This window comes from Pseudoliparis swirei, chromosome 10 (genome assembly GCF_029220125.1).
Source record: "Pseudoliparis swirei isolate HS2019 ecotype Mariana Trench chromosome 10, NWPU_hadal_v1, whole genome shotgun sequence".
NCBI lineage: Eukaryota > Metazoa > Chordata > Actinopteri > Perciformes > Liparidae > Pseudoliparis > Pseudoliparis swirei.
The window spans coordinates 14,322,044-14,347,913 of record NC_079397.1 but is presented as its reverse complement, the minus strand read 5'-3'; the positions used below and the strand labels follow the sequence as shown (position 1 = coordinate 14,347,913).

Below are 25,870 nucleotides of genomic sequence, written 5' to 3'. Positions count from 1 at the left end.
ACCCAACACAAACATGGCCGGTTGTAGTGACCATGTCAACAAAATAGCGCCAGAGGGCCTCCAGCCTTCACACAACTGTTTTCTCTAGTGGGAACTTGGGAACAGGGATTCCCAACTCCGTTTGCTTTGGAATTTAACATCATTTCAAAAGGAAGAAGAAAGAGGTGACAACAGCATATCATCGACATTAACTTTCTTCAAAGCCGATGTGGTTTGGCAGCATATCGAGACAACATACAGTCAGACCCTGGGGGATAAACTTTTATGTTCATAGTCAAATGAATCCTCCAATATGTAAAAAGTTTATTATACAGTTAGAATTTTCCTTTCTTATAAGAAAGGTGGATGGCATCTCTTGGGCCTATTGTAACTTTTTAAAACTCATATAAAAAGGCATGTGAAAGTTTTAAAAAAACTATCTGATGTGCATGCTTTATCCATCACCATGCATTTGACAGGTATTTCAACAACACATTGAAAACATGGATATTTGAGGGTACACATTGTCAATACAAAAATAAAAACATCAACCAAATACCAGATATGCATCTCACAGACATGAGCAACACTGCTGAGCATGCATAAGTCTGACATTCCTTTATTACATTAAAAAAGGCAGGTAGTTAAAATTTGACGCATCATGGATTCAGTCGAAACAATAGAAATACAAATGCATTAACTCCCACTCCCAGTTGGTGTCTTTGACTTGTAAGAGAGTATACTGATTTCAGTTTTTAAAGTAAAGGTCAATATGACCTTGACCCCCAAATACCCTCCTCAAGTACCATCTGAAGTTAGGTAAAGTCAAGCACGGTCTACGTCCAGTGCGTGGCAACAGAGTCCCGGTTCTTCATGCGTTTCCTTTGACCTCCACTTACATAGGTCCAAGTATTTTAAGTCTGCAGCATCGTCTTGTTGTCGTTTCAGGTCCAGTGATATGAAAGCCCGATACAGGCAGAGATGACTGATCCCTGCCTTTCTGTGTCTCTGCTGCTGCTCATCAGAATCTGGTCTAATCCGGTGTGGGTCAGCTCCACGGATCAGAGCGGTGCCTGGCGTTGTAGTTCTGGAGCTTGATCTGGTCTTTGATCTGGTTGATCAAAATCTGAGACAAGAGGATGCCAACCAGCTGCAGAAGAGAACAACACACAAGCAGAGGGCTCACCAGCTGAGCTATGTGTGTGTGTGTGTGTGTGTGTGTGTGTGTGTGTGTGTGTACCATATCCTACCTGTGGTATGGCCAGTCCCAGGGCTATGCCTCCCAGAAGGAACATGTTACTGTGGATCCAGTTCACCAGTGCGTCTATGCAGCCGTTGGTGTGGATGTGGCTTCCAGCTTCAACGTACTGCAACAGCTGCATGCCGTGACCGCACATGGTGTTGATGACCTGCTGCACACGTACAAGACACGTGCATCAAGAGCGTATTCCTATGCCGCCAGCCAGGAGGTCGGTGCGGCCCGTTACCTCGTCTTTGGGTTGGACGCAGCAGGAGAAGGGGACGGAGCAGCGCTCTCTGCTGGGGTTGTCCTGCTCGCAGGCGAAGTACATGTTCTGGGACCAGTCGGTGTACGTCACACCGCCGCAGCAGCCAAACTGAAGAAGAAAAACGTAGATGGAAGACATTGGGAGATGTGTTCATCCACTGTGGATGTACCCATGATGGTGACGGGCAGTATGTGGACTAAGTCCGTACCTCTTTCTGACCAAAGTCAATGAGGTTCTGCAGATCAATGTCCTCTCGGTAGTGGACAATGGAGTTATTGATCATCTTCGTCACTCTATGCAGAGCCTTGGCAGAGGACGACAAGAAGATACATGATGAAGATAATGTGTATCATAATATTTTTTTCTTTTTCTTTCATAGGTCTAATTTGCCAATAACCAATTGATGTGAAGGGAGTAAAATAAGTGGCATTGTGCCTTGGGCTGGTCACACTACAATGACTCTCGCATTTATTAGACATGCTTCATTAGAGTGCTTTCACACTCGGGCTCCGGATGTTCTGTGATTCATCCGTGGTGAGAAAACTTTTCCAAAGTGTCAGACGCCTTTAGAGGTGAGCATTTCCCCACTCAAAAGGGTTATGATGGTCAGAGAGACCCTGCTGAGGACGACGGGCACACACGATGAGCTCCCACAGGAAGGTTTCTGACACTTTGTGGAGAAATTCCTGTTTAATCAGCATTCTTGACATCAGGTAGCTGGATGGTCTTGGCAAAGCAGGTGTTTAGCAGCATTATCTGTGAGAAAACTGCTATTCATTTCAAGTGTTTGGCAAATGTTGCAGCAGTTACAGGCAAAGCCCACAAGAGGTCAGTGTTTCACCAATCTACACAATCTGAAAGGGGCAAATGAAGTAAAGTCCAGCCGGTCTTCAAGGTGCCACATTTTTGTCTCGGCTTCTCACAATGCTTATCTTCAATGTTTTGAATAAATTGGGAACTTGGAAAAAGCAACAACATTCATTTATGCAGGAATGATGACACAATATAAAATAGATAGATGATAGAGAAACCCCCTCCACATTATTTCATTACCTTGTCAGAGAAGACGAAGGCCAGAATCCCAGCAGTCAGCTGGAGCAAGAAGATCAAGGTCAGACAGATACAGAACTGCGATAAGGAAAGAGAGAGACATGATTACAGCACAGTTCTGGATTAATTCTTTAGATGACAGATTCCATGAGACCCCGAGTCTCCAAACTAACTCAGCTGTTATCGTTACCCCCAACATGCAGAACAAGAATTCAGATGAAGAATTCGAGAGCAAGAACAATAAGCGTGTCAACGAAATAGGGATGATTTCAAAATAAAATCTAAAGCACAAATACTGTCCATGCAGGCACCAAAAGAACAAACGGGTTTACGGTCTGCAGAAGGCAGATGTTTTCTCGCAGGGAGCCCACGCAGCCACAGAAGGTGATGATGAACATGAGGAAGCCCACGACCATTAGCATCATAGCGGGGTCCACTGCCAGACACGCCAGAGCGGCCTCTGAAAAGAGGAAGAAAAGAGGGGATTACAGACTGATGTGAGAGAATTAAGCAGAATTAATCCTCTGGAACAGTGACAGGAAACATTCATGGAGGTGGGCTTTCAAGCATCTTTCTCCATCTCTGCCAGTATCCATAATGTTAGAGATGCATTCCCTTTACAACAACATAGATGTCGATGCTGTGTTGTTAAGTGGAAGCTCAAAGCCAAAAGCACGGTCCCGACATGCATTGCTCCCACTGTCTCACTATAAACACGAGAAGAGTCTGAAAGGATCATTTACCTGCATGTTTCATCATGCGGGCGTACACGCCGATGGCCACCATCACCAGGGAGATTATCTAAGAACAAAAAGGGAAAAGACATATCTTTACACTACGTCTTAAAATATTATATTGGGGGCACGATGAGGAGAAAGCACACCATGTCCTGTATAAGTCCGTACTTGTCCAAGGAGTGGCACCACCACTCACCAGGTATACATGAGTCATATAGTCCATAGACATGGCTATGCTTGTAGAATAAATGCTAATTTCCCCCCAAAATACACTCTACACTGGATGATTTTATTTTTTATTTAGGTCAGTGCTCCCAATAGGAATCAGTGTTTAACTAGAAGGCCGAGACTTTTTCTTTTGAAATGCCATCCACTCTGATACCATTTGACTAAATCAACCTGGCAGCATTCTGTACCTGTCCTAAAAATATAAAGAGCCTTTCACTCAGCGCTCCTCTCTCGGTCACAACAGAATAATAGGGAGCCTTTTACACTCTTCCCACCATGAATGAAATGGATCCAGTTACCACAGACGCCGAACCTTCCCGGGGTGGGAGGGCGACGCAACATTTGTCTGCTCCTTTTGTAAAGGTTTCACAGTGAATAAACCACCTGAAGCAAACAAGTGTACCAACTCACCAAACAGCTGATGCCGTGGTTCATAAGCAACAAGAGACACTCCATGACACTTTCAGACGAGAAAAGAAACGTGCCATTCACAGTTATCTTTGGCGTTTCCTAGAGTGTGGGGGAGCCAGAGGCAACAGAAATGACAACAACACATTCCACGCTTCAAGTTTTTACAAAGCCTCGTCCTGTTTGTGCACGGCCAGAAGTCATGGAGAGTCACACAGGTGGGTTTCAGAGAGGCTGTTGAAAATAGAGAAGGAAATGGAGAAAGGAAAGCACTGCAGACTTTATGATGTCGGGAAGCACTTCTGAAAACATTTGTTCATGTTCTCCATTAGATATGGACGATGATTTAGCTATTTTAGTTCTCACTATTTGTAACTGGCAGCATTTACAAAAGCAAAAGTCTCTACTAAACCCGACGAGATTAATTTTCAACAAAAGATTTGCTTTAAAAATGTTTTAAGCCAGAAATCTCCTTATGTTACAGTCCCTGAGCACCTGACACTGGAACCCACCGATATGAACTTTGGTTTGTTAGCAGTCCACTGCAAAGCTCTGCTGGATTCTTGATGTTTTGGAGGATTAAGTCGTACAATTATTAACATCCCATGTGGGAGACAAAACGCCTCGTCAGACAGCCATGACACAACTGATGAAATCACCTGCTGTGTCCTGCAAAACTGGTTTAAATGAATAACATGTAACATCTCACTTAGTGTGCAATCTGCGACTCAAAAGAGTGTCGCAATGTTTCCACCAGAAGTGAGGACCCACTTGTGCACGACCCATCAGCATATGAATCAATGAAGGTTTGTGTTCCTTAGCAACAGAGTAAGTCGTGAAAGGACCTATAGCCTGAAAAGAAATCACAGCAGACTGAGTGCAGGTGTTGTAAACAGAGAGAGAAGAATGACAACGATGCGTTCAGGTCCAACAGGTTCTGAGCTCAACGTCCCCTCTGACAAATTATAATCGGCCTAAATGAACTTCTGATTTAAAAAGTAAGAATATAACTTATGTGCGTGCATGAGTGCGTCAGCTTTACATATTAACTTCCCTTTTCCTCTTCCTTGTCACTAGCCGTTTCACTTTTTGAATAATCTGAAATAAAGCAGCGGATGCTCCTCCTGTCAGCAGACATGAACTCACGTTGGAACTTGAAACTGTAACTCTTGTTTAGTTTTTTAACTAGTAGGGTTTGACTCCAGCTATACAGGAAACAAAATGTGACAAGCAGATAAGCGTAATGATTAACCTGCGCGCGGAGAACAGTAAACACGGGTGGTTTCCACGGTCTTTGTTACACGCTGTGTTGAACAGAAAGGAGAAAAGCTCACCCAAAATATGAAATTAAACAAGAACACCAGGTACTTGACAACTGGACTGACGAGGGAGTAGTCGTCTCCGGATCCAGGTGCGCCTCTGCGTCCTGCCATGGTGACGGCTCCAACACGCGTGTTATCCAAGTGGACGCACACACGGGAGATTAACTGTCTGAACCCCGGGGTCACCGTCAGTCAAAGCAAAGAGCGACTCCTCCTGACACCGTTTCGGTGAGTCGTTCCCAGCTGCCTCGCCAGCACCGACTGGGCGTGTGACAACGGGGTGTTACCGGTGTGTCTCGCGCCTTTCCCCGCGGTCATATGATACAACCTGCTCCCGACCCTTGATTTGCCCGGAAGGTCTGAAGCGAAAAAACAGTTTAGGACTTCATCAGAAAAATAGTGTTTCCTTTAGAAGGTGTTTTCACAAAATGCACGTGTTTCATTTTGTTGGTATTCTTTATTTTTTTATTTACTGGGTTCGTTCGTCGTGAAAGTGTAATACTAAAAGGTGCATTTATTTAAACTAAACTTTTTTATTAGTCAATTTAAAAATAGCTTGTGTGGAAGTAAAGACACGACGTATAGTTACATTATATAGTTTAAAACAGTTACATCATGACTCGTCAAACATTTCTCGTATATTTATCAGACATGCATAGTTTTGCTTGGATAATGTCACAGCAGTAATTAGCACAGGTGTTACCAATTACATTAACGGTGGTTGGATCCAGTAAGACATGGCGGTGTGACAGGAAGCACAGCACCAACAGCCTGAAACGGAAGTGGCTCAATTCACCTTTGCTTTTAATACAAAGAAAAACAGGTTTATTGCACATAAAACACTAGTTCTGCAATACAGTCTCTGATTTGCTTATTTGTAAATTAGCTGTCCATATAGTTTTCCTGTTTGTAGTCTATATACGTACGACTGATAACAGATAACAAGAAAGCTGTTTAAAAATAATCTACCACTAACATGCTTAATATGGAGGACTTAAAAGGACCTAAGTATAAATAATCAAATGAATAAATGCATGAATAATACAAGAATAAATAAATGCTTAAATAAATGTATGTATAAATAAATAAATACAAGAATAAATAAATAAATACAGGAATGAATAAATATAAGTTATAACTCAACAGGACATCATGAAATAAATATATTTCTACATTTCTGTATGTCTTCATTTATTTATATCTCTATTTATGTGTCCACACGTATTTCTTCATTTATTTATGTGTGACATTTGCGTGTCCTTATATTCAAATGAGCTGGGGCGGTCCGAACCTCTGTCTAAACTAAGCATGTTTAACAGGCACGTGCACAGATAGAGCCCTAGTGGTGCTCAAGCACCAGCCCCTTTGCCCTGGATGAGTAAAGTGCCCTTTTTGCTGGAGACATATTTTTTTTATTCATCCGTATTTAAGAATAAAAGTTACTCTTTTTGTCATCAAGTCCCCCCAAATGTGTTTTAATATCCGACGGGGCATTTATTTGAGTTATTGTGAGAATTTCGCCCCCCCCCCCCTCCCTCCTCCACTTCCTCCTCCGCACAGTGCTCCTCGCGCCACCAAACGGTGCACCTCCTTCTCCTCTGACCCGCAGCACCAGACACACCTGACGGTGTTTGTCCCCTGACGTTGTTTTGTGATAAATCAACCACAACATTAGCGCTGCTGAAAACATGACGTCACAACTGGTCCGACGGTTCCTAAAAAAATAAACAAACAAAAACTCCGTGATTTCAAAGCCTCGTCCAGCTGTTTACTGACGTTAGTTATGTTTAGAGAATAGAGAGGGAGAGAGAAGAGAGAGAGAGGGAGAGAGAGAATTCAAGAGAAAAGAGAGAGAGGGAGAGAGAGAAGAGAGAAAAGAGAGAGAGAGAGTTCTTATTCGTTCTATTCAACAGGGGCTAGTCTAGGATTTGCGTGGCCAGACTGAAAAAAACCCCATAAGGCCTCTCTTGTTCAGAGGTGGGCCAAATGTGGAGACGTATCCGGCCCATGGGCCTTAGTTTGAGGACCACTGCTCTTGGCTGTTGATGTCTATCAATATCGCTCATTTTGAAAATGACGTAAGAGGGCAATACGGATCCGTATCAGACCAGCGAGGAGGGCAATACGTGGCTGGCATGACGACCCATGAGCCAATCAGAATGCTTGTACTGTTGTTGCTATATAATAATTCATCTTTATTCAGAAAGAAAATGTAAGCTAGCTGTCTGATGCTGCCCAGAGGAAACGCAGGTCGAGGACAGCATCATCAGTGCAATGCTGCTTATGCTTCAACTTTGTCAGAATTTTTTTTTGGCATTGGGTGCCCTTTTTTTTGGTTTGAGCACCTGCCCCCCAAAATGTCTGTGCACGTGCCTGATGTTTAACAATGAGGTTCGGACCGCCCCAGCTCATATTTATTTATTTATTAAAACATTTATTTAAGCATTTATTTATTTATTCCTATATTTATTCATGCATTTATTTATTTATTTATACTTAAGTCATTTTAAGTCCTCCATAGCTTAAAGGCTAAAAGGGCCAGGACACCACAACGTGTGCCAATTGCGCGCCCTCTGCTGTCAGAAAGTGCTTTATTTTTATTATTATTTATATGTAACATATGGAGGTTATGCCTCTTCTATTTTTTTCTCTACCCTCGCTTCTGTCCGTAATAATATAATAATAATATAATTAAACGTCACAGTCTGCTTTTATTCTGAAGGAAAGCGCACTAGTCAGGACAATTTTAATAACATCCGTTTTACCCGGAAGTTATGAGTTTGCCTCCCGGGTGTATCGCAAGGAATTGTTTTCATGTTTAGTCAGATGTTTTTAAACGAAGAGATGCCGTGGAAAAGCAAAGGTGTTTGTCTATACTCATTTATATATCCGCCAGTAAATGTAGATATACGTTTTACAGAAATAAAACAACCTAAACACAGTCACTTATCTTACGCTAACGTTGCGAATCCTCTGAAGAGTTGCGTTCAAATCGCCTGGATATAGTTAGTTATTCGAGCCTCTTCTCCCTCATTTATTAATTGGCTTATCTCATATGCCTTTTGCAGGTGCCCCTCTTCCTCCGGCCTCCCTCCGCCTGCTCGTCTCTCCCGTGCGACTCATGTCTGCTTTCACATGGCGAGTAATACATCAGCACAGCGTGATGCAGTACGACAAGCTGGTGGACTTCATCGGTTTGGCTACAGACATCGTCCCAGAGCTGCTGAGTCCCAGTCAGAGAGCTCAGCTCACGCTGGGCCTGAGAGCCAGGGTGAGGCACCTCTATGTCGACCTTCACAATGTCGGTGATGCTCAGTGGGTTCTGTCTGAGTGGCTCTACGGGACACATGTTAGTGGAAGAAAATCACAACACAATAGGATAATTATTGCTTCTTTCTTCTCATTAATGTATTACTTTGTTTTGTAATCGTCTTCGTTGTAATGTTGGTGGGCGTCCAGTTTATTACGTGTTTATTTCAACCGTATGTTCGGCCGTCTCGCAACAGAATCGCTCTTTCCCCTGCGGTGTCATCACGCTCTTTTTTGCCTTGCTGCAGCTGGTTCTGGAGCTGTGTCGTGGCGATGGCGTTGCCAACTTGCAGACCATCCAGAGCCACCTGGATAAAATCCACGCCTGCAGCGCTGAACTAAGCAACACTGATCAGATGGTGGGCTTTTGAAAGAAAACACACACGCTTAGAAATCCGGGATGTCCTCATAGTCCCAACAGTAATCATCTGTAACACCATTACTGGTGTAACCGTCTCAACGTTCTTGTTGTCCATGTCTTGACAGGCCAGTGAAGATATACTGAAGACCTCTTACATCAACTTTGCCGGCCTGGTTCAGAACCTATTGAATGTTCCTGATGAAAAAGACTTCTTCTTCAAAGTGAGTATATCTGTGAGAAATGCGTATTCTTACAGATCAACGGATGGGATGCGCAGCTCTTTCGCCAAATGAGAAAGATTCAACGTCGATCAGCTTTTTAAGGGAATCGATGTGCTAATCTTTAGTGACAGTCGATCAGAACGTCGAAAGATTCAACCTTTTTACAGCATTGTTGTGTTGGCTGTTTCCGTAGGAGGTGTTTCCCGTAAACTACGGCTCAAACTACGACCAAAGACTGCAGCAGCTGGTGTGTGAGTTCTTGTCCAGACTGGAGCAGCTGTTGCCCACACCGGACCAGCAGCAGGTACTCCTGTTTTTCACTGTTCAATTTTTGCATTTTGACGCGACATGAAAGGGATTTTTTTTTGTTTTGTTGTGCTTTGAAGTCTCTAAGTCTGCAGTATAATTATTGCTTCACTTTCCAAACGACATCTCTTTGCTCTCTCCGTCTCAGACAGCAGCTTGGCTCACTGAAACAACGTCTGCGTCAGAAGAATTTGGACAGAATCTGTCTGAACCACTTGCCCTGAAGAGCCTGCTGCTTCATCACAGACAGTTGGGGACTCTTAACACTTGTGAGTTCAACAGAAATGTTGAATGTTGTTCCCATCTGTAAAAAAAACCCAAACATGGTCTAAAAAGGCAGGTTTTTTTTTCTCTTTTTCTTTCTACTGGCTTGCATGCATTCTAACATTCCGTCTGTTTTTTGTGTTTTGACAACGGATGTAACTTTATTTTCAGATTTTAGACATTTACATTCCCATCACCACAACATGCGACGCCAATGCGTAGACACGTCTTGGTCTCTTTCAGCTCCTTCCAGCAGCGAGGACGATATCCTTTTGTCCACCCTGGCCCTACCTGCTCAAACTGGAATGGAGAGGTTCACTGAGCCCGACAGTGAAGATGATTACGACGAGGATGAAGGGACCCTGGTATTGGAAGATTTAGAAGGAGACCTGACTCAAAGCTCCGACGTCACTGCAGATGATTGGTTGCCAAAAAGGGAATCGGGTTAGTTGAAGTCTGTTGCGGTAGCAGACCAGAATAGAGCCAAAGTCCTATTATGAATGTCCTGTGTTTCTTGCCTTCAGGTCCTCTGTCCCATTCATTCATCTGCCCTCAGTGTTCATTCACTCACCGCGTAAAGAGGAAGGTCCAAGAGCACATCTTGAGTGATCATTACGTAAGAACTCAATGTCAGAAACGACTGTGTGTGAAGAAAGCCAGAGCAAAGGCTCAGCGGGAAAGTAAAGACTCGAACGGTGAAAAGCAGAAACTCGAAGGCATCTTAGGAAAAAAAAGGAAACGCAAGCAAAAAGGCGGCGTTGAAAATAAGCGTGAGCGCATGCAGGAGGACAACTTGGAAAACAAGACGCGGCGCAGGGGGAAAGAGCCCGTGGGGGAAGACAAAAGGTTTCTGAGCATGCGACACGTCAACAAAAACTTCACAGAGACGGAAACAAAATGCCTTAAGTGTAAAAAGATTTTTGAACTTCCAAATCAACTGACGGCTCACATGAAGCTTCACAGCTTCCCGTACTGCTGCACCCAATGTGAAAAAGGGTTCACCAGCCCGTCGGGTTATTATCAGCACCAGAGGATCCACAAGAGAGGCCGGGTATTTGTCTGCAGCCAGTGCAACAAGGGCTTCCTGTGCAACTATTCGCTGAAGCAACACGAGCGCCTGCACGGAGGCCCCACCCACCTGTGCAACATCTGCGGGAAAAGCTTCAGCAAAGCGGGAATTACGAGACACATGCAGATGCACAAAGGGGAGAAGAATTACTTGTGCACCACATGCGGGAAGTCGTTTTTGTCCTCCGGGGAGCTGCTGCTGCACGTCCGGTCCCACACGGGCGAGACGCCGTACACCTGCACGCACTGCGGGAAGGGCTTCTCCACCAAGAGCCACCTGAACGTGCACACGCGCTCCCACACGGGGGAGCGGCCGTACCTGTGCTCGGCGTGTCCGAAGCGCTTCGTCACGGTGAATTGCCTGAAGAGGCACACGCTCAGCCACAACGGGGTGAAGCCGTTCAAGTGTCCGAACTGTGAGAAAAAGTTCTCCCAGCAGGGGAATCTGAAAAGACACCTGGCGACTCATAAACCCGACACGTAGAGAGCACGATGTCGTCGTAGTTAACACCCTAAATAAATGTTATTTTTCACAAACACTAGAGGTTTAGAGTTTGAGTGATCACTAGCAATAATTGAACGGTAACATATTTTGTATTCTTTTTATCTGGGTTCTTCATTACATACAGTTATCAAAACTGGTGCATTTTGTCTATATTAGATTAGATATTTCTTTATTAGTCCCACAGTGGGGAAATTTCAGGATCACAGCAGCGGGTGCACATTAAAGCATTTAATAGTAAATAATAATTTAAAAAAACACAACAATACTAAATATGCAGAGGAAACTATATATATATACACAAGGCAGTGACCAAAGTGAATTCACAGCAGGTTAAAGTGTTCAGGAAAATAAAGTGCTGAGTGTGCCAAGATCTCCATCGATCTATTGCAGTTTGTTGTGCAGCCTGACAGCAGCGGGTAGTTGGTTAGATATTGTGTAGTTTTAGGCTCCTACGTTGTTTCCTTTTTTCTCTCTCCAAATTCTGCACCCTTACTTGGCATTATAAGTCATATTCAACTGTGAGAAAGTGTTGAGACCATGACAGATAGCTGAGTTTAAACTTTAGAAATGATACGATGGTGAAGAAGACAATTATTGGATCAACTAACTGCAAACGTAACGGCAGGTTATCGTGCCTCGATGGTATCGGTCTACACAGACAGGGATGAAAAAGACCTGAAATGCAAAAGGAAGGGAAAAACACAGCTGTAGGAAATGCAATTTATTTGCAATTTTTTAATAACATCATTCCTCAGATAAAAATGCAATGTTACAGGAATATACATCAGATATTAATTTAAAACTTGCTTTCAAGGGACCATACAGTCTAAATATACTTTTTCCTTTTTTTATTTACTGGTAGCGTGCGTTATAAGCAAGACAGACTCTGTCACCAATGACAGACTGACAAGTTACAGATACAAACTGTACATTACTTATTTACAAATAAACTTTTTGTTTGATTTTTCGTTTCACTTTTTATTGAAAATAGGAGTAGAAAAAGTGATTGAATTTATATTCTGATTTATTTCATTTGTATTCTTTCCCTTTCCTAAAATGTAAAATGAAGTGAATGAACAAAAAAACAAACGAGAACTCTCCTTTTGACAAAAAGAAGGAAGCCGAAGAAGAAGAAGAAGAAAAGGAAGGAAAAAAAAGTGTCAACTGTGAGACCATGCAGTCATCACTGAGGAGACAAATGGTAACTGAGGAAACCAAAGGATGTTGGACCAGTGTCACTTAGCAACCTCGGAACCAATGAAATCCCTCGCAGTTGAGTGGGTGGGGGGCTTATGTTAAAGAAGAATTACAAAATGACCACCTGCCTCCAAAGCTACCGCAAGTACAATAACACTAGTTAATTTTTTTAGTGCTGTTATTAAATACTACATTTAGCAGTAGTGTCACTACTAATATTACAAGACATTGGTCTCTGTGTGAACGCCTCTCCATACAAAACAATAAAAGACTTCTGACAGAAAACAAACAAAACAAACACACAGCTCAATCCTGTCAAAGGCCCTTTAACACTTTGCATGAGTAGTGAATAAGACTACGAACAAGAGCATAAGACACTACTGACCTGTGGAGAACAGCCACAGAGCCATGGCATTTACCCAGTAAATAAGGAACGGAAAAAACTTCATTAAAAACGACGGAATATGGATCTGTGGAATCATCAGGATGGCTAAAAACCCAGATCATACTGCCTTGGTAAAAAATAAAAAACAAACCACGCCTGCATGCTGTTAAAGAGGCGTTTCCACACCAGCAACAAATAACTCATGGAAGAAAACACTGTTAATGGTCATGACTGCTCTCTCTCAGATAGGCCAACTCATTCATTAAAGCTGCATTTGCACACACAGGCACACAGCACCTGTTTGATTCTTACTCGTGGTTAAGTGTGACTTTATTAGCTAAATGTGCTGACAAAGGGTACAAATTAGATTTTCTTCTGTGTGTCCGTTGTGGCCAAAACTGAGATAGCTATCAACGTGACCCTCGAGTAAGGGCTGCTTGAAAAGAAATACCCCAACATAAACCAGTCGTCTGACCCTCATTTAAAAAGATATGTGAGCATCACTGCGTTCTACATTCAAGGGATGAGATCCGCATCATCATTCGCGATGCAATGTTAAGTCGCTCTCATCTTCAAAACGAGAGGGAATTAGCAGATGCGGGGAGGCACGGGCATGTGTGGTTCCTCTGAGCTGTTTCACCACCAGAAAGTCAACATCCTAAAGCAGAGAGTTGTCAGCTGGAGTCGCATCCGGAAGAAAGTCAGTGTTAGAAATGCCGGCTGGGCACAGAACACTCCTCTCCTCAATCGGCAGGCTGTGGGTGCAGCGCTCTTCTGCATTAAAGTGAAACACAAAATGTGCAAGTGGGAATCTCTTTTATGGTTGATTATTGATTAGAATCACAATAAGAGAAGGAATGGGTGATAAAACACAAGGCGTTCAAGGTCCTTCCACTACTAACAGTCTTGCTTAATGTTCTCATACGGGTGCTGCTACTACCTTTACGCTCCTTTATGCTATTTCTAAATCTATTCGGCAAGCAAATATCTATTAGGTTCATCTTAGGGCTCAGCAGACAAGGAAAAAGAAAGTAAATCAATTATGCTTTAGCTCATCGCCACACTTGAGTGAACACATCTAATTTCCCCGCGACTGATTGGTTGGTGACCATGCTGCGTCTGTTCGTGTTCCTCCAGTAGGTGCAACACAACATCTAGAGGGCCGGTTTGGATTCCAAATCCATAATGATCAAAATATGACAATCGATAATCCTTTGAAAGATAATCGTTCAGCCCGATGTCTTAGTTCGTTGTCGTTCGACGTCATTCACAATTCATCCATCAACATTCAATGTCGGTGTTGTATCTCTCTGCTTGTTGCTGCCCAAATGTTGTTTAAAACAACCCACAAACAAACCCACAGACAAAGATAAACAACACGCCGACAAGAGTTTAACAGAGTTTAACAGGACGCCCCCCCTTTTCCCTCAGAGAGAGAGATAGATTTCGAGTTCAGCTCTCGTTCAAAACCATTATTAAAATATTATTTAATATAACATATTATATATAAATATATATGCATCTATATCTATATATATATTTATATATAATATAAAAAAAGACAGACACTATATATATAAACTTTTTTTATTATATATTATTCTTGCTTTTGCTCCCTCATTCCCCCAAAGCGTCCGCCAGCACTGATGTCAAAACATCATCCGCACAAGAGGATCCTCTCGTTTCTCCAGAAAAGGGAATTCGTATTTTAATTAGAATGAATAAGATGTCTACAACAACAGGCTATGTGGATTTCTACTGAGAAAAAAAGGAAAATCAAATCTATATTCAAAATAGTCCTCTTAAAATATTTCCGTCAGCATCGAACGGTGATCAACGGACACTTCCGTTTACAAGAAAATATAACGTGCGTCTGTCGCGACGACAGTAGATCCACATAAGAGGAGCGTCTGATACATTGATATGTAGCACACGCCTGTGTCATTTAGGATAAACACACAGCTCTTGTATGTTTTATTCTACTATTTTTGTGAAAGCACGTTGGACGACATCTTTTCTTACTACTGAGCAGCTTGAATTGCATCCCGTCATGTACAGCAGCTCTTTCACGCAAAAACTAAATAGTTCAACATTTTTAGATCAAATCTGCCATTACAAAAACTGGATAAACTGTTCTCTTCCAGACATATCTGTTCTTCATTGCTGCATAAACCCACAACATCATTTCATTCCTCCCTTTCCTGCTTTTAATGAGGATTTATCTGCACATATATAGTATAGTTCAAGTCCTATATTCCTTTCTTGGAAGAAAACAAATAGAAGCTACATGGCTCAAAGCATAGAGGTATCTAATCCTTGATAGCTTTTTTTTTTGGTTTGACGTCTTAATTAGCTTTGCTAATGCGTTTGAAGAACATGTACAGTGTTTACGTGTGTATGGCTGATGCAGGACGAGTGGAGGTGAAACTGGTCTCTTTGTGCTACGGTAGAAAAATGTCCAGACTTTGAACTGCGGCGACAGGTTGCTGGTAGTTTAATGTCTTTCAGCTCACTTCACGAAAAATTAAACAAAAGCAAATGTGCGCTAGATTTCAGATCCCTCCCAAATTGCTTAATTTGGCTCGTGAAACTGTCTTTAAAAGCTGAACTCTCACTTCTGGAGTCACCGGTAATGGATGCATTTCCAGGCGTCTTCACTGCGGTTAGGGATGTCATTTGGTTATTTGTGTTACGCAGCTCGTGAATATTTAAATCTTGCCTTTTTGGGATGGACTAAAGAGCCTCATAATCTGGGAATCATCCAAAAGACCTAAAAGCCAATTGTGTATATGCCGTCAGCTGAAACATACAATGTTCCATCTTCAGTAAATATAACTATTATTCCCTGCTGGTTCCTTTTGGTCAAACATACAGTCAATCAAGTGGGACTGACCCGTAGTCAGTAGGATTATATAACATATTTTCATATTTCACTAACTACATTCCTAAATAAATATCCTGCCTTTTTCCTTCCTCTAACATTCTGGTGATTAAATATTACATATTCATATATTTATATGGTATATAAAAATATACAATCATTGGCTAGTGGTGAGACAAAAGAGATCATTCACATAGGACCAATACTTTATATCCCTAGAGAGTGAAACCCATGCACATATACCATTACTTGGATATATAATTCCCCATGTATGGATTTAGACCAGCCAGAAATTCAAACATGATGAAATAAACCCTTCAACAATCCCCAAGAGATACTCTCTGTCCACCATTTGGACTCCAGAACCAACAGCCGCCGCTTCCCATTGTCATCAACAGATTGTCTTCCATCAGGTCTTTCTTTTCTCTCCATCTTTCTGACTTGCATTTGAACTGCACCCTTTATGGCAACACAGCTGCAGCTTATCAAGCTGATTAGCAGCCCCTCTAAACTGGCTACTAACAGTGAGGCAGAGACCACGGGTACATTAACACACACACACACACACACACACACACACACACACACACACACACACACACACACACACACACATTAAAACAGGCCGTCATTAAGGTTAACACGACTGCTTTTCGGGCAAAACGTCAGCTGTTAAAAAGGATTATTTTCTGGCTGGGTGGACCACATTTACACTCAGGCTGTGATCTATTTCCATAAAACTCACTACTAGCATACAATATAACAACATAATCTTTACGGTATGTTTTTGCAAAAAGAATCAGCTACGCTGTCGGACTTTAAAATTACACTTGTTGAAAATATTGTATTCTGATACCTTTCTAGAACTGCCCTACCACCATCTGTTATTTGCTTCCGAGGCCATTTAGTTTAAAAGACCGAGGCAGGCGGGGTCTAAAGGAGAATTATTGTTTGTTGAATTGTGGGAAATGTAGTATCCACTATATTTGGAGCTAGACAGGTTCATTGGACTAAAAGTCATGATATCTTGGGACAGAATTAGTGTGTGCGATGGAATTGGGGCAAAGCTTCAGTCAGGGTTGTGGCTCTCGACGTCAGTCTCTGTCGTGAGACCTCTTTTTGAAGGTCTTTGTCTTGTCTCGGAATCGACTGCATTTTTCCTGGGTCTTTTCTCGGCCTTAGACAAAGAGAACTCATCTTTCTACTGTTCTGGTCTTGGTCTCAGTCTTGCCACTCTCATGACTAGTCTCTGTTCAGTTGGCCTTGACTTCAACACTGGCTGCAGTTTAACTTGTGGGTTTTAAGTTGACGTTTCCATGTATATTTTTCACTTTGTGCTTGAAAATAGCAAGTAAGCAGTCAAAGTGTGTATTTGCTATGTAGCCTCAACCTCTGTGTTTGTCTGCCTTGACTTCAATCCACCGATATGTTTTGTAAAAACTACTAATTATAGGTAATTTGGTCCATTTCATATGTTCCCACTAGTCCATCTTCTAAATGTCAGACGAGGAAAAGATGGAATTTGAAGACAGACAATGGCAACAGTCGTGACACCTGTCTAAACTGAGGAGTGAAATACTGGAGGTTGTTTTTCTCTCAACTTATGACACGAGTTCTGTCCTCCTCTGGGATAAGAATCAGAAAATGTACCGGGAGCCCATGAGACACAAGATATGCAAAATCACCTTCCAAATAGCCTCCACGGATACCGACTTTAATCATATTTACACAAAATAGAAATAGCTACTGTCATAATGTATGATATGATACTCAATCTGATCAAAACGACTGCAAAACCCAGGACGCTTAATGCCAACATGTAAACCTCATGCAATACCAACGCAGCTCAATCCATGAAAAAAACTAAGAGGAAATAAACATATAAAAAGGGATGCCATCAAACTCATATTGGGTCACAGATTGGAATTTAGTGTTTTATTTTGCTTCTGAATCCTCAAAGATAAACAATCAGCTTTTTATCCTGGGGCTACACTGGCTGGATGTTAAACCGCAAGCAAAAACACTAACTTTATGTCGATCTCTCAATACATATTTCAGACTGCAGATCCAACAGCCTGGCACAAGAAAGATTAATAAATACATATTTACTATACTGCACTGCAATGCACCTGATTTCAAGTATGTTAGGTTTATCTGGCCACAATTAAAAATGTAACAAACTGAGAAAAAAACATCATGATATTCTTTTTTTTAAAACTTTCACAAATATATTAACTTCAGGGAATCTACAGTCATAGTTATTGCATTGTTTTTGCATATCTTGTGGGATGCAGGATTACACCCACTCATACCGTGTACTGCAACACAACAACTCAAGAGTTCATTCTAACCTTTAGCGAACATAAAAACTGCAATGCTGCTCCACGCCACACGGGGGCACCACATGCTTGTAAATCTCTCTTTCAAACCACAGCCTGGTTTGGCACTTCTGATCAGCGGGGCTGCTCTAAAGTAGCCCGTCTCTCTATCATATGTAAGTGGACATTGATTGGCAACGCAAACGGAAACGAGTTGAACTAAATGCAGTTTCTGAATGTCGTCGAAGCTGAAGGTGATGCTGGACCTTTACGAATGGGAACCTTTCTATCCCATCCTGTTTTCATTTTTTAACTTGGTCGGTCAGAGAAGGGTTCTGTGTTGGATACATGATTGATTCATTAAAGTACAAATGGTCAATCATTACATGGATTCTTTTCAAAACTGCGTCGACTGAGTGACATTCACAGCTGTGTCTATACTGGCTGACAGCATGGTTGGTAGAAAGCAGACACACTCTGGCTCCTTTGTTGCAGCTTAGATACAAAATCTACTACTTTAAAATATAGGTGCCAGCTGGTTGTATTTATCATTGAGGATTTAGACCTAAGAGACATTAGGTGTATCGAGGAAATCGGCATAATTAACCAGGAGGAGAACTTATTTTGTCTTTTAAATTCAGGGTTCAATAAACTTTAGCAAGGCTGATCCAAGGCGACCAAACCTAAATCTGCTTTACTAACTTTCTTTCAACTTATACGGAAACTGGTGTGAGCCACTCGCAGCTAAGTAGTCTCTGAGCTCATGGTACCAAGTTAGTTTGATATAAGTACTATTTCAATGAGGTGTTTTCAGAATAACTGAAAGAAAGAAATGTTGAAGATGTTTGATGAGGGCCAAAGAAAGAAATGAGAAGAAAAAACAAACAGACTGTTTGTCAGAGAGGGTATTCCTTTGTCAACACAGACTTCAGGGTTTGCAGTATGATCATAACCATAAAATAGCACTGCCACTGGAAAACATGTTCAACATTCACATTTAGTTTGCATAATGTCAGAAGTCTGTTACTGGCAGTGTATGGCAGTGTGTTCATGCATCCCCGTCCCTGCCCCAAACCTGCTCTACGTAGCGTCGGAATGAGCGTCGGCAGTCGGACCTTGATGGGAAATTAATAAGTGAAAACGAATGGCGATGAGTTGAGATGTGACAGAATCTCCGGGGCGGGAATTCAATGACTTTTAAAGTGAGATTTTTTGAAGTAAAATCTATCGCAACATATTTGGAATTTCTTTAGAGCTAATAAGACAGTTTGAGTTGTCAATGCTCCTGAACCATAACATAAGATGTACTTCTTTCTAAATATTTTTGACTAGATCAATACTGACATGTATCTGCATGGGAGCGCTGGTCTGGTCTGGTCAGATACAGACTTTCAATACTTGTGTCTCCATCCCATTTTAGAGAGCTGAACTGAATCATTTCAGCTTCAAATACTATAAAGTTGTTTAACAAATGTGACAATTGGCACCAAGTATGTGATTCTGACATTAGGAATGTTTTACAGATCTAATACCAAGGTGATACCCATGCTCTGTGTAATGTACTGTCGGCTGAGGTCCATAACTGGCTATGGCGCCCTGTGGTCATACCTTCTCAAATGAATATAAACTATAATCCAGCAACAAACTAGAGTAGAAAAAGATCAGTGAAAAGTGGTCAGCATGCTACCTTAACGCCACTAGAAGTAAATGAAAGGACAACAATCTCCAGGACAGTTTTCTGATCTAATCCAATCATTTTTCATGTAATCAAACAATTATCACATCTTATCAATTGACAGTAAATTACCTGTCTGTAGTATATTCTCTCAGTAATTAGTATTACCAACACATTATATTACAGACAGGGAGCTGTTGTATTTCTAACAATGACAATAAATCATAATGTTGTGTGATGTGAGCAGACATCAGACAAAAGGATGTGATTCAGAAGTCTTGCAGCATCTGTACACCAGCCCTAATAGTTCATTTGGAGTTTAAACTACGATTAAATGATGAAATCATGTGATTATGGTGTGTCACAGCCAAGCGATCAGGGCGTCGCCCCCCAGTTCATTCATGTGGCAGTGCGATGTTGGTGCTTCTACCGTTCAGAGAGGCCCTCGACCATAAAGAAGAAAAACAGCAATTGCCAAAAGGCTCGTTCCCTTTTGGCCAAGCTGCAATGCCGGAACTCACCGCTCCTGTAAACTTGGCCGTCACGCTGACCTCGCTGGAATCCTTACGCCTAATAACCTCTAAAGAGAGAAATCAAGAAAAGTTATGCACTGACAACATTTTCAAAGACAGAGTGGCTTCAGACTCTGCAGCTTGGCTAAAAAGTACAAACCGTGCTAAAGAAATCACAAAGCTTTGGAAGCATGCCTGTCCATGGTAACCCTGTGTTAAGGAGGCCCATTATCACTCACACACACACACACACACACACACACACACACACACACACACACACACACACACACACACACACACACACACACACACACACACACATACCCCCCCCCCCCAACTCACACAATACCATACTTGTAATGCTACCTTAATTTACTGTCTAGGCTTAAATTCTGCTTTTTAGAATACATAAGTAACCACTCGGACTCAGGCACACAAACTCACATCCTCACGCATTTTTTTCTCTTCTGGGAAAAATAAATAAATAAATATACAATCTGTAAAAGGTGCGTACTGATAGAGAGAATGACCCCCCTTTTAGATACACACGCTATCTCAAACATTCGTACATGCATCCTGTACTAAAACGCAGACACACACCCGCACGCAAAAATATAGTTATACACTCGCACGCAAACACTACGCCCTGCTTCGATACTTAAAACCTCTTAAATTTTCCTAAAATAAATTGAGCAAAAATACATTTTATGAGACCAGCACCCCGATTTTGCAAACAAATCAAGGATAAATTAAACCAATAACATCATGAGTACAAAACAAAATCGTCATGGCGAGCCAGTTTTGCACAATATTGAACCGTTAAATACATAGTGGGCGTGGTCTGTAGAGAGAGTGTGTGGCAGCAAATCCAATAGGATTCCACGCTCGGAGGAAGAGGAGGGTCTTGGAGGAGGAAGCGAGGTTGACTGACGGACACATCCCCTGTCGTGTCCATGCCCAGTCTGTTTTCTTTTCAATCGGTCACTCCCATACTCTTCTCCACCCTCCGTTTCTGTCGCCCTGTTCGACACACTCGCCTCCCGAGGGCTGAAAAAGCACAAAAAAAATCCAGCAACGGAGGAAGAGGGATGGTCGAATCACCAAAGAAGAGGGAGGAAGGAGAGGGAGGAGTGAGGATCGTCGAGGTGTGAGGCAGAAAAGGGGGCTCGCTGTCTCTGCTTAGCCACCAAATGCTCCTCCCATTTCCTGTTTGGCAGGAAGTGGGCGTGACCAAACAAGGAAAAGCGGCAGAGGAGGTGAAGCCAGATCGAGGTGACAGGTGTCTCTCGCTGGCATCTCACTGACCAGAGCTGGCTGGCTTCGTGGAGGCCAGAGAGTGAATCTCTCTCTGCCCCCCCCCCCCTACAGAAGCCCTGTTGGCTGTTGGTCCGTCCCTCAAATCCTCCCCCCCCTGGCTGGGGGTGGTGTGTCACCTTAATCCCATCCCCAGGCCGGCAGGGCTGTGCTCCGAGGTCCCTTTGCTTTGGAAGAGGAAGAGAAATGAGATATCAAACAGGGTTTCCCTCGCCCCTGCTTACTCAATACAGCGCTTCATCATCAGAGAACCAAAGAAGGAGGAGTTGACCGTTTCACCACACGTGTGTGCAGTCAGATCTAAACCCTTAACTGACCCCCCCCCCCCCCCCCCTCCCACAAGCTGGTCTGCTGTCCCCTCCCTGGGTTCATGGCGGCCAGACCATCAACAATAACAAGTAGGCAAAGGAAATGAAAACGAGAAACACACTAACCCATCTGCAGGAAACCCACGAAAAGGACTTCCTGCTGCCGTTGTTTCCCTTCTACCCTTCTTTCATCCTTATGTTCCCCCTTTTCTTCTCGCCCGTACTTTTCTTTTCGCACTTCTGAGGACATGATAAAACTGTGAGGCACTTTAGAGACACACTCGGATCTGTGTGCAGAACACACGCACCCACGCACACGTACAAATAGAGGAAATCATAGCACACACACACACACACGCATATACTCAGATAGTATAGAGTATAGTGTGGTATACTTGACGACAAACATTCACACACATCAAACTCTTTTAAACCAACAAAGTGAAAACCTGGTGTTTAATGTTGCGTCACTGGCCGCCATTGTCCAGAGCGAAGACGTCTGGCGAAGAGGCAGACAGAGTGTGTGTGTGTGTGTGTGTGTGAGGGGCGGGGACAGACAGAGCCAGCCGTGGCGCTGTTACCCACTGACAACTGTCAGTCTCTGATGATGTCAGAGAGGCCAGTCGGCCAATCAAACCTGTCAATACGAACTCCTACAAACTCGTCACACACTCCATATCCTCGTCCTCCAGCAGCCCGCTGTTCCTCTGCCGCGCTCCTCCGATCACAACCGAGCTTCTGTGCTGCCCCTCTTCCCCCTCCTCCTCCTCCTCCTCTTCCTCCTCTCGTCCCCGCTCCTCTGCGAGCAGCTCCCGCCGCTCCTCCAGCGAGGACGGCCCGTGGACGGAGCCTCTGCTTCCTCCGGCTTCTTCCTCGCCTTCGCCGACCCCTTGGTCCCGGTGCGTCGCCGCTGCTGTGTGGAAGGGGAGGAGGTCGCCGTCGGGGCTGTGCCGGGAGGCGGAGGAGGCGTCGCCGTTGAGAATGTTGTCGGCGGCGTGCTCCATCTCCTCGATGGTCATGTCGCACGCGTCGGCCAACTCGGCTTTGGTCACCTCGATGAACGACGGGTCCTGGGCGAAATGGCCCAAACCTTCTGATATGAGCACCTGGGGAAGTAAAGGAATGGGTGGAGATTAAGGACGGAAGATAGAGAGAAATGGGGGAGGGGGAAGGAAGGAGTGGGAGAGAAAAGTGAACTTTAATGTAGTAAACAAAATGATGGAATGCTAACCGCTACAACTGATCTTCCAACGATAAATTATTATTCCAGATTAATATGATATGATATGATATTCCCCACAGTGGGGACATTTCAAAAATCACAGCAGCGGTGCACATCAGAGCATCAATGAAAATAAATATTAAACACAAAACTAAATACTAAAAACTAAATACTAATACTAAATATACAGGGGGAAAACAAAGTAAAGTGCAGAATTTGCCAGGATCGCCAGCGATCTACTGCAGTTTGTTGTGCAGCCTTATAGACCAAATATGAATCATTTGGTCTATAAAAGTTTTGAGGCCCAAGAGGTAAAACTATTCAATATTTCACCAGAACATATTGAACCTGTAACATTATACAAAGAAAAGCAGCAAACCTCATCGTAAAGCTATGTAGTAAAGCTTCAGTTAACCCTCCTGTTACCTTTACATTTACTAACATATTTTACCCTCGGGGTCAATTTGACCCCAGCAATTAAAACCTCCAGAAAATTATTAGAATTAATATTGTTTCCCAAGTTTAAGTGTGTGGTACTTTATGTTTGTTTGTTGACTACCTAAATAGCCCTTTAAATATATAAAAAAGTTGATATTTCTTATATGTTTGACACAGTGAAAAACAGCCTGGGGTCAAATTGACCCCAAAGAACACCGACGTTAAACATTGAATGGGGTCAAATTGACCCTAAAGGTAACAGGAGGGTTAAATATATAAACCTTTCCAACCTAAACACACACACACACACACACTCACTGCCTCCACCAGACTGCCTGCACTGCCGTGGCACAGCGAGCTGGAGTCTTTTCCCAGTAGCGAGGGCACTGTGAGCGACACCGGCCGCGGTGGTCTTTGATTGGACGCTGACACACTGGGGTTGGGACTGGGAACCCGGCTGTTCCCATTACTGTCGCTGTACCTAGGAGCAACACATTAGTTCATCGTTATTACCGGTCCAACAGGTGCCATCATCACTGCTCTCTGAACACATGCACAGTGGCAGTCATCTCCAAGGTACTTGCTCTCACCAGGGCCCACAGTTGACAGAGGGCAAGCTGGTGTTAAGCTTTTCATGTGAGTTGAAGCCCTCTAGCCTCAGAGGGGGCACTCGCTGGTAGGACGCGTCACCGCCATGGGCTACGAACCAAGACGGGAGAAGCATCCATTAGGAGAACAGTGGAATATTCTAACTGATGACATCAAGGAAAGTACAAATCTGGTGATATTCAAGAAAAAATGTAAAGACATGACTCTGGAGAAGTACAGATGTAACAGCATTGATGACGCATCACAAGTAACGGTTAATGGGGACTAGTTTCTTTTTGTTTTGTTTATTGTTTTATGTAAATATGTATGTGTGTATTTATGTGTGTGTGTGGTGTATGTGTATGTGTGTGTATTTATGTATGTGTGTGTATTTATGTATGTGTGTGTATGTATTTATGTGTGTGTGTGGTGTATGTATATGTATGTGCATGTGTATATGTATATATGTTTATGTATATATATGTATATATATATATATAGGTATATGTATATGGTTCTCTGAAATAAGTTTTTTCGTGAAATCATAGGTTAGGGCACTTTATAAGCTTGATAGCTTCAGCCTTGACCCTTTCGGTTAGCCACTTTCTTCTTTTTGATTTTTGTATATTATTGCTGATCGAAATAAACTAAACTTCACTAAACTAAAAGAACACACCTCTCAACAAGTACCACAAAGCTGCAACTTGACAACAATATGCAAATGTCACTATCATGGATTCAGGGATCCATTATTTCCCCCCTTAACCCTCCTGTTACCTTTGGGGTCAATTTGATCCCATTCAATGTTTAACGTCTCTAAATAAATGATTAACATTATGTTTTTTGCTTCATCTTTCATGACTTTTCCTAATTTATTGGGGACAACTGGGAATACATAAAAGTCACATGATGATATGTTTTCAATGTCCTGAACACAACTTGTACCCATTTGTGTTCTTTGGGGTCAATTTGACCCCAGGATGTTTTTCACTGTGTAAAACATCTAAGAAATATCAACTTTTTTATTTATTTAAAGGGATTTTTATGTAGTCATCAAACAAACATAACGTACCTGACACTTAAACTTGGGAAACAATATTAATTCTAATAATTTTCTGGAGATTTTAATTGCTGGCGTCAAATTAACCCCAAGGGTAAAATATGTTAGTAAATCTGAAGGTGACAGGAGGGTTAAATAGCGGTAAAACTATGCAGTATACCTGTGGGACTGGCTGGAGGCGAGGAGCACAGCCGGCTGAAGAGAGTAGGCGAGTGACTCCGTCTTAGCAGAGGACTCAACCCCGCGACTGCCAGAGCCTGGAGGAGGACAGAGCACAGCGACGGCGTCAGGGGACGATAACATCAAGTCTATAAAAACGTGTGGAAAACACAAACCATGCAACTAAAATCCTTTTTATCCGTGGCGCTTAGGGGGTTGTGCGTCTGTCGTGGTTGGCGTTACTAAGCAACACAAACCTGTGCGTTGCAATGACGCCGTTGCGGTAATTTAAAGCAAAGTCAATACGAATATAATCTGCTTAATTTCTCTGCGTCAGTTTTTCTTTGAACTTCTTTCTTTGCCTTTTTTTTTTATTTAAGAGAAAAAGAGTAAAATAGTAAAAATAACATAGAAAGTTAGAGCAAGCTAGCATTTTTATTATTTAATTTCTTCACACATATATTTATTTCATTTTATTTTATATATATACCTGGAGATGATTTTTTTTTCCCGTTCACATGACGAGTGATTCAGTCTTCCAAAA

At 42.6% G+C, this 25,870-nt stretch overlaps 3 protein-coding genes across 9 annotated transcripts in view; 1 reads left to right on the top strand and 2 right to left on the bottom strand.

The window, feature by feature from the left end:
• Positions 1 to 288: 288 nt before the first annotated feature.
• On the bottom strand, positions 289 to 5,535 carry tspan33a (tetraspanin 33a). Of its 2 annotated transcripts, none has more exons than XM_056425039.1 (8): positions 5,245 to 5,535; positions 3,281 to 3,338; positions 2,870 to 2,997; positions 2,541 to 2,615; positions 1,696 to 1,791; positions 1,467 to 1,595; positions 1,230 to 1,391; positions 289 to 1,129 (listed from the first exon to the last, which is right to left on the bottom strand). In XM_056425039.1, exons 1-8 carry the CDS (start codon positions 5,341 to 5,343, stop codon positions 1,028 to 1,030), a joined length of 849 nt encoding a protein of 282 aa, XP_056281014.1. In that variant the 5' UTR covers positions 5,344 to 5,535; the 3' UTR covers positions 289 to 1,027. The 2 variants fall into 2 exon arrangements, with proteins under 2 accessions (XP_056281014.1, XP_056281015.1); XM_056425040.1 differs by having other exon boundaries at positions 1,230 to 1,388.
• LOC130200609 (zinc finger protein 436-like) lies at positions 5,376 to 12,407 on the top strand. Of its 2 annotated transcripts, none has more exons than XM_056425038.1 (8): positions 5,376 to 5,460; positions 8,301 to 8,503; positions 8,790 to 8,900; positions 9,028 to 9,123; positions 9,317 to 9,427; positions 9,578 to 9,698; positions 9,916 to 10,137; positions 10,218 to 12,407. In XM_056425038.1, exons 2-8 carry the CDS (start codon positions 8,354 to 8,356, stop codon positions 11,243 to 11,245), a joined length of 1,839 nt encoding a protein of 612 aa, XP_056281013.1. In that variant the 5' UTR covers positions 5,376 to 5,460; positions 8,301 to 8,353; the 3' UTR covers positions 11,246 to 12,407. The 2 variants fall into 2 exon arrangements, with proteins under 2 accessions (XP_056281013.1, XP_056281012.1); XM_056425037.1 differs by lacking the exon at positions 5,376 to 5,460 and adding an exon at positions 8,023 to 8,095 and having other exon boundaries at positions 9,937 to 10,137.
• An 8,088-nt stretch (positions 12,408 to 20,495) lies between these two features.
• Positions 20,496 to 25,870, bottom strand: part of cacna1c (calcium channel, voltage-dependent, L type, alpha 1C subunit) — a 191,959-nt gene continuing 186,584 nt past the window's right edge. For 3 of the 5 annotated variants that reach the window (XM_056425335.1, XM_056425338.1, XM_056425339.1), the window contains 4 exons: positions 25,328 to 25,424; positions 24,110 to 24,218; positions 23,838 to 24,000; positions 20,496 to 22,965 (listed from right to left, as the gene is read on the bottom strand). In XM_056425335.1, the coding sequence (XP_056281310.1) occupies positions 22,513 to 22,965; positions 23,838 to 24,000; positions 24,110 to 24,218; positions 25,328 to 25,424 (822 nt within the window). In that variant the 3' untranslated portion in view covers positions 20,496 to 22,512. The remainder of the gene's footprint in view (positions 22,966 to 23,837; positions 24,001 to 24,109; positions 24,219 to 25,327; positions 25,425 to 25,870) is intronic. The other 2 variants (XM_056425337.1, XM_056425336.1) reach the window with 1 other exon arrangement.